The sequence below is a fragment of the Hibiscus syriacus genome, unplaced genomic scaffold (assembly GCF_006381635.1).
Source record: "Hibiscus syriacus cultivar Baekdansim isolate YM2019G1 unplaced genomic scaffold, ASM638163v2 tig00010968_pilon, whole genome shotgun sequence".
Classification (NCBI taxonomy): Eukaryota; Viridiplantae; Streptophyta; class Magnoliopsida; order Malvales; family Malvaceae; genus Hibiscus; species Hibiscus syriacus.
The window spans coordinates 2,363,509-2,372,698 of record NW_024062239.1 but is presented as its reverse complement, the minus strand read 5'-3'; the positions used below and the strand labels follow the sequence as shown (position 1 = coordinate 2,372,698).

Here is a 9,190-nt window from a genome sequence, read left to right as displayed (position 1 = left end):
AGGGCCACATAGTATTGTCCCGATTGACTGCGTAGAACCCTCGACTCTTGACATGCCTATTATACCCTCGGCTCTCATATCACATACTATGGGCTTTACCGTTTATATTATTTATTATACCTTATATCACATAGACAATTAATCACATAGGTCATGTCATATAGCATGTATCACATGTGCATGTAATCACGTAGATCGTATCATATAACTTATATTTTGTTCTCTTACTCTCACATAGATCATGTATCATATATAAACACATATAACTTATGCATGTACTCATGTACTCATAATAATCATATCAATCACATGCTTATATTTATGGAATCATGCAATCAAACATGTGAAATAGACTTGTCGTAAGCGATGTTTCCCCAAAACACTACATAGATAATAGTATGCGCTCACCTTGGCATCACTAGTCCAATCAAGCACCTATGACTCTTGAATACTCCTATAACTTTCAATCCTCTTGAACTTGTCTTCGATCGATATATACATAAATATATGACTTATATGAATATCGAATTTAGAATCACTAATAATTAATCACCCAAACTCAATCTTAAAGAGACACTTGATTCAAAAATTCCATAGGAAAAGTATCAATACCCGTGATACAGTACCGATACTTCCCAACTGTGGTATCCACACTACACTTCAGTATCGATACCCTTATTACATATAGGAATCCATATTTGAAAATGGTACCGATACCTTTACTCTAATATCGATACCCTTGGCATCGATGCTACTCCTCTAATATCGATACTACACTACTGATTCATTTAATTTCACAAAATGGTATCGATACTGTTCTTCCATTATCAATACCCTAACACAAATATCATCTACTTTTGTTTTGAAGTATCGGTACTGTTCATCCTGTACCGATACCCCTTGCCCAGAATTTATTCCTTTAACCCGAAAATTTATTAAAACTTATACAAAATCCATACTTTGAACTCCTTTCATTACTTAAAACTCAACTATACTCACACAACCCATCTTATATCACTATAACTGATCATAGTATTCAATAACTCACCATAACACTTGAAACTAAGAATCTTACTAAATTTTCAACTTTGTTATAAATCCTTTCTAACTTCATAAATTTCTTATTTCTAATGATGACAAGTCAAATATGGCTTAAACATCCATTTACTCCTTCTTTCCACAATTTCACTTAAAAACCCCTTATATTTAATCATCCATAACTTCTTCAACTTCTAATTATTACTTCTCTATAAGTTTTCTTAAGCTTTCCTAATGCTCCCTGACTCAAAACTACTCATAAATCGAAAGAAATAACCCACCAAAATCACTTTTACCTTATCTCTGCAATTCACGTTGAGAGGAGGAAGAATGATGAAGAATTTTCCAGAAAACCTTTACCCTTTCTCTCCTTTTCTCCATGTGGATATATAAAATACCCATATAAAATTTCTAATTCATTTACTTATCAATTAACTATTATGTCCTTCCATAATTCTTTCTTTTCTATTCAGTCGTATACAAAGATATTCCAATTAAGTCCATGAACTTTTCAATTTATGTAATTTGATCATTAAATCTTAAAATTTTACAATTTGGTCACTAACCCAGTTTTGTGATGTTATAAATCTCCCCCTTAAGAAAGTTTGACCTCGAATTTTCATTGCAAAAATAAATGGGGATATTTTCTACGTATATATTCTTCACGTTCCCATGTTGCTTCCTCTACTTTATGATTTCTCCATAAAACCTTGACCAAACGAAATTGTTTTATTTTTGAACTGTTTCACCTCATATGCTAAGATTTGCACAGGTTCTTCCTCATATGTCAGGTCAGTTTAAACTTCTATCTTTTATGGTGCAACAATATGATAAGGATCATATCAGTATCTTTGAAGCATGGATACATGGAACACATTATGAATTTTTTCCATTTCAGATAGCAATGCTAACTGATATGCCATGGGTTCCACTATTTTCACAATTTCATATGGTCCAATAAATCTGGGACTAAGTTTTCCTTTCTATCCAAACTGTAATACCTTATTCCAAGGAGATACCTTCAGGAAAACTTTATCTCCAACATCAAATTCAATTTTCTTTTCTCTTAAGATCATCATATGACTTCTGTCTGTCGGATGCCACTTTGAGATTGTGTTGAATCTCCCAAACTTTCTCTTCTACATCTTGAATCAAATCCGGAGCAAGAACACTCTGATCTTTTAGTTCATACCAGTTCAATGGCGTATGAAATTTTCTCCCGTATAAAGCCTCGTAGGGAGCCATCCTAATGCTTGACTGGTAGCTATTGTTATAAGCAAATTCAGCAAGTGGAAAATATTTCTCTCATGTTCCCTTGAACTCAATAATACATGCTCTTAACATATATTCCAGGATTTGGATAGTTCACTTTGTTGTCCATCTGATTGAGGGTGAAAAGTTGTACTGAAGTTTATTTGAGTCCCTAAGGCTCCGTGCAAAGCTTTCCAAAATCTCGATGTGAATCGAGGATCTCGGTAAAAAACTATTGAAATAGGTACACCATGTAGTCGAACAATCTCTCTAATGTACAACTCAACATATTTATCCATAGAGAAATCAGTTTGAATGGGAAGAAAATGTGATGACTTGGTCAAAGACGAAGCTATCATCGAAATGTTCTTAACGAATCTTCGATAATAACCTGCAAGACCCAGGAAACTCTGAACGTCAGACACATTCTTTGGAATTTCCCATTCTAGAATGGTTTTTATATTTTGAGGATCAACCTGAATTCCCTCTGCAGAAATTACATGCCTAAGGAATGCCATGTCATTTAACCAAAACTCACACTTAGACAGTTTGGCATATAGCTTATTATCTCGTAGAGTTTGCAAAACTACTCTCAAATGCTCACTATTTTCTTCATTGGAATTAGAATACACCATTATATCATCGATGAAAATAACTACGAACTAATCTAAATAAGGTTGAAGCATTCTATTCATAAGATCCATAAACGCAGCAGGTGCATTTGTTACACCAAACGGCATAACAATGAACTCATAATGACCATATCTCGTTCTAAAAGTCATTTTTTGAATATATTTTTCATGAATCTTCAGTTGATGATAGCCATAACGGAAATCAATCTTAGAAAATATAGAAGCTCTCTTTAACTGATCAAACAAATCATCGATTATGGGGAGAGGGTACTTATTCTTTATGGTCACCTTGTTGAGCCGTCGATAATCAATGCAAAGACGCATTGAACCATCATTTTTCTTCACAAATAACACTAGAGCTCCCCAAGGTGACACACTTGGTCTGATAAATCCTTTCCCTTATTTAACAATTCTTGCAACTGAATCTTTAATTCACTTAATTCCTTCGGAGCCATTCGATAAGGTTTCATTGCAATCGGTGATGTTCGAGGCATTACTTCAATATGAAATTCAACCTCTCTATCTGGAGGTAATTCTGGTAACTCTTTAGGAATGACATCTAGAAACTCTCTAACTATTGGAATATTTTCTAACCCTTTCTCATTTTCCCTAGTTTTTATCATATTAGCAATGAAACCTTGACATCCTTGTAACAATAACTTCTTTGTCGACATCTTTGATATTACGTTTGCTAACGGGTTAAATCATTCACTGATCACAATCACTTCTAATCCCTCAGAACTAATCAAATTACTCTTTTCAATCTAAAATCAACATTTGCATGATAATGGTATAGCCAGTCTATTCCCAAAATTACTTCAAATTCGTCAAAGGGTAATTCCATCATATTAGCAGGGAATTCAATTCCCTGAATCCTTATGGGAGACTCTCGACACACTCGATTTACCTGAGCACTATGCCCTAAAGGTTTAGTCACTATCAGATCACTACTTGTTGTTTCTAATTGGATTATCAACTCTTTCACTAACTTGCTTCTAATATATGAATAGGTGGAACCCAGATCAATCAATACCTAAACAAATTTATCATACAATTGAAAAATACTTGCAATGATCTCTGGATCATCACGATCCTCTGTTGTCTTAATGTTATAAACCCTGGAAGTTGTGCGTACTTCGTGTTGGGTGGAGGACTCAGACTAATTTCTTCCTCTACCTCTTCCTCTTCCTCTTCCTCTATGGGATACTGAAGCAAATTGTTCCGACTGTGCAGGCTCTCCAGCCATCATTGGATAATCCTAGATAAAATGTCTGGTGTCCTCACATCGAAAATAAGCTCCAGAGACCACTCGATAAACTCCAGTATAGTTATTTCCACAGTGTTGACACTGTATTGCTTGACCCTGATTATATCTCCCAATTCCATACCCTACAGATTGAGTCTTTCTAACTCTCATCTGATTTGATCCTCTGTAGAGGATATAGCTGGCTCATACCTCATCTAAAATTGGAAACTAGAATCTCTACCTCTCTTTGATGGTGCTGAACTCGTTGAAGCATCAATTCTCTTGGATGTTTGAGCTTTCTGTTCTCCAAACATCTTATTCTAAGATCTCTCAAGAGCTTTAGCACGATTGACTACCTCTTGGAACGAAGATAAATTTAGAACTATCAACAGCTCTTTCAATCTGGGGTGCAAGCCCTCAACAAACCAATCACAAGCATCTTTTTCGGTCAAAATAAGCTCGACAGCAAAACCACTTACCTTATTATACTCACTCATATTCATACACGTGCGATTCCCTTACTTCAGGCTAATAAACTCTTGATTCATTTACCTTATGAATTGATCTCCAATAAACTTATGCCTGAACTCTTCTAAAAACAAGGATCATGTCACTTGGTCACTTGTCAATCTCATGGTGACATTTGTCCACCATACTCTAGCTTGTCCACGTAGCAATGAAACTACTCCATCTAACTTCTCCACTTCAGAGCAGTGGAGACCATCTAACATGATCTTCACATCATTCAACCAAAGGTTCGTAGTAATAGGACCTTCTTCTGCTTCACCTCTGAATTCAGGAGCTCCAAATCCTTTCAACTCTTTAGTAATATTCATTCTAGGGATTGAGGAAGCAAAAGCTTGGAAATGCATCAGGATAGCGTCTAATTTCCTGAAGAACACCTCTTGGTTTTGTACAGGCACTCCCTGAGGTGTCTTTACTTCACCTTACCTGGCCAGGACATTTGAATTGCTACTTCCCTCATGCCTATCATCTCCCGCTTCACTTCAGGACCTCTCGTGATCATACTTCTAATAATACATAACCATATAATTATATTAATAAGACAACATACTCATTACTCTATCATATCAGAAGTTTTCATTATTTTGTTGGCATGTATCCTTTTCAAATCACTTTTAACTTTAGTTTATGCCTAGAATCAGCTAAACCTTAGCTCTAATACCATTAAATGTAACACCCCTAACCAGTATCTGAACCGGATACGAATCAAGGTCTCACATTAACTTTTCAAAATCATGTGCTTTTGTAAGATAATTGAAAATACAAATTTATATTAACTAAAACTGAATAATTTACATTATTATAATAAAAAAGGTTTACAAAACCGATCAGAGCATGCACAATTCAATCCTTTAATTGCATACCAACAATATTTAATATCACAAAAAGAACCTAATATTTAAATTGCTTCTGATATGATCTCTGCTGAAGATATGTTATCCCAACTGCCTATCTTGCACTTCTGACTTCTTTGATCCTACATGTGAAACACTCACACGCTAAGTCACGGACTTAGTGAGACATACAATATATAAATGAACCATTGAAACATAAAATCATGTAATTAACATTTATACTTACCATGTAGCACAGAGACAATCATGCATTACATCAATCAAAAACATATAACATCTATCAGGACTTATTCAAGTTCATTGTTTAATAGCCCATGGTACATTACTGAGAACTAAAGATATGTGAGTGTATTGAGGTTGTGCATAAATGTTGTCAAAACATCTCGTATAAATTGCACTGAAGTACCACATAGAATGTCCCGAAGGACTGTGTAGAACCCTCGACTCATGGTATGCCAATTATACCATCAGCTCTCATATAACATACTATGGGCTTTACCATTTATATCATTTATTATACCTTATATCACATAGACAATTAATCACATAGGTCATGTCTTATAGCATATATCACATGTGCATGTAATCACGTAGATCGTATCATATAGCTTATATTTTGTTCTCTTATGCTCACATAGATCATGTATCATATATAAACACATATAACTTATGCATGTACTCATGTAGTCATAATAATCATATCAATCACATGCTTGTATTTATGGAATCAAGCAATCAAACATGGAAAATAGACTTGTTTCAAGTTATGTTTTCCCAAAACACTATATACATAATAGTATGCACTCACCTTGGCCTCACTAGTCCAATCAAGCACATATGAATCTTGATTACTCCTATAACTTTGAATCTTCTAAAACTTGCATTCGATCGATATCTACACAAATATATGGATTATATGAATATCGGATTTTTAATAACTAATAATTAATGACCCAAACTTAATCTTAAAGAGACACTTGATTCACAAATTCAATAGGAATAGTATCGATACCCATGATATAGAACCGACACTTCCCAACTGTGTTATCGATACTACACTTCAATATCGATACCCTTATTATATACTGGAATCCATCTTTAAAAATGGTATTGATACCTTTACTCTAATAATGATACCCTTGGTATCGATGCTACTCCTCTAGTATCGATACTACATTACTGATTCGTTTAATTTCACCATATTGTATTGATATTGTTCTTCCAGTATCGATACACTAACCCAAATATCACCTACTTTTGTTTTGAAGTATTAGTATTGTTCATTCAGTACCGATACTCATTGCCCAGAATTCACTCCTTCAACCCGAACAATTTACTAAAACTTATACAAAATCCATACTCTGAACTCCATTTATTACTTCAAACTCAACTACACTCACACAACCCATCTTATATCACTATAACTCATCATAGTATTCAATAACTCACCATAGCACTTGAAACTAAGAATCTTACTAAATTTTCAATTTTGTTATAAATCTTTTCTAACTTCATAAATTTCTTATTTCTACTGATGACAAGTTAAATATGGCTTAAACATCCATTTACTCCTTTTTTTCCACAAATTCACTTTAAAACCCCTTATATTTAATCATCCATAACTTCTTCAACTTTTAATTATTGATTCTCTATAAGTTTTTTTAAGCTTTTCTAATGCTCCCCGACTCAAAACTACACATAAATCGAAAGAAATAATTGACTAAAAACACTCTTACCTTATCTCTTCAGTTCACGTTGAGATGAGGAAGAAGGATGAAGAGTTTTCCAGAAAACCTTTACTCTTTCTATCCTTTGCTCCACGTGGATATATGAAATACCCATATAAAATTTTTAATTCGTTTACTTAGCAATTGACCATTATTTCCTTCCATCATTCCTTTTTTGCTATTCAGTCCTACATAAAGATGTTCCAATTCAGTCCCTAAACTTTTCAATTTATCTAATTTGATAACTAAATCTTAAAAGTTTACAATTTGGTCACTAAATCGGTGTTTATGATGTTACTTACATGGTTTGATAAACCATGAATCTCTAGGGCTCTGATGGAGTAGGAGATGTTGGTTGCTTCAAATAAGGATACTACAAAAAAAGAATGGAGACATTAAGAAATGTAAGCATTTTTATTTGTTCATGAAACTCTAGGATTATATAAATCAGAATAAGGAGAAATGAGAATTCATGGACTAATAAAAGTTACATTACACAAGAATATGGTGAAAGTGGTCTAGGGAATCTAAAGTTTCCATCAGCCTTGGATTCTGTTTTAGGAACTGAATTAATTAGAGGGGTTACTGCTGTTGCTTCAACTTTTGGCTCCGGTTTTGCCTCTGTAGGTGAAAGAGTGGTCTTGCTAGTGGTAGGCTATGATGGAGTAGGCGACGTTGGAGGCTTCAAATATGGATACTGCAACCAATAACAAAGAAAACTTTAGCATTTCACCACTTATAATACAAATATATACAATAGAAAATGAAGTGAAAAAAAGGACAATAAAGAAGCATATGGTTAAAGTGGTCTAGAAATTCCAGAGATTCCATTTGCCTCGACTTTTGTTTGGGGAACCGATTTAACTTGAGGGGATTTTGCTGCTGCTGGTTCGACTTTGGGTTCAGGTTTTGCCTCCGTAGGTGCTGGAAGAGCTTTGCTAGTAGTACTTGTTGGTAGAAGGGCCACTCCAATTTGCTGAGTTCACAGCTAAATGAAAATATACAGAATATTTTCATAGAAAAGAAGCAATGTTTTATTATTGAGAAACTATGAGAGGCATTGAAAGAACACATTGTGCAATAAATTTTCTTTGGAGATACCTTCACGTCGTCAACAAGTTCCTTAGGAGCCAACTTTGTGTTTAAGAATTCGTCAACTTGTTGCAGAGTTTGCTTTCGGTCATGTTACAAATAGCATAGTAGAAACTAGGAAGTCAAATTAAGACATTAATGTACTTGGGGTGCTAGAGAGTAAGATTGAAGTATTCAAAATTTGTTCATAGCCATCTTGTTACAACTTAAATATAACAGTCGGACAGTTCCCTATGAGGTTAAGCTTCTCAGACAATCGGTCACTTGATTTAATAAGGTATCGAAGATCCAGAGTTCAAATTCTAGACCTAGTGTATTGTTGCATAATGGACTGTACAATGCTTATTAATCTTTTTTCTGATTGCGTGTTCTTTCAAGATAAATAGAAATTGGCGACTTACCTCTGCATATAGGAGCTTCTGCTAACAAACTGCACAATAGCAGCTGAGCCTAGAAGTTGAAGGATTGTGTCTAATTGCTGAAGATATGGGAATGTCACAAATTGAGTTGTGTATATATATAAACTTAAATCAAAACAAAATAACGACAAAAGAACAACAAGTACATAAACCTTTCTTCTAACTTGCATTATTGCCACCTTTCTGCCAAACGCATAGTTAGGCATTACTCTTTTATTTTAGAGCAATTTTAACTATAATAATTATTCATAATACCAATTAACTCAATACGGTAATTCACAAACTTATTATAATTTATGTGGGTTGCACACCCATTAACAATACTGAAATTCATAAATTTATTATGAATTTATTAGTTTTGTATACAAACTGCTCATACGAAAATTCATAAACTTATTATGAATTT

The 9,190-nt window shown here is 34.1% G+C and overlaps 1 protein-coding gene across 1 annotated transcript; it reads right to left on the bottom strand.

The window, feature by feature from the left end:
* Nucleotides 1–7,598: 7,598 nt before the first annotated feature.
* On the bottom strand, nucleotides 7,599–8,990 carry LOC120204492 (rhodanese-like domain-containing protein 4, chloroplastic). Its single transcript, XM_039204565.1, has 6 exons — nucleotides 8,937–8,990; nucleotides 8,767–8,843; nucleotides 8,375–8,459; nucleotides 8,109–8,249; nucleotides 7,770–7,928; nucleotides 7,599–7,646 (listed from the first exon to the last, which is right to left on the bottom strand). Exons 1-6 carry the CDS (start codon nucleotides 8,988–8,990, stop codon nucleotides 7,599–7,601), a joined length of 564 nt encoding a protein of 187 aa, XP_039060496.1.
* Nucleotides 8,991–9,190: the final 200 nt, after the last annotated feature.

Excerpts from the sequence above, each read along its gene's own strand:
- LOC120204492 (XM_039204565.1), bottom strand. The coding sequence starts at position 8,990 with ATGCCTAACTATGCGTTTGGCAGAAAGGTGGCAATAATGCAAGTTAGA. Across the intron at positions 8,844-8,936 it reads TAATGCAAGTTAGAAGAAAG|CAATTAGACACAATCCTTCA; the intron begins GTTTATGTACTT and ends CCATATCTTCAG. Across the intron at positions 7,647-7,769 it reads CACTTTCACCATATTCTTGT|TATCCTTATTTGAAGCAACC; the intron begins GTAATGTAACTT and ends CTTTTTTTGTAG.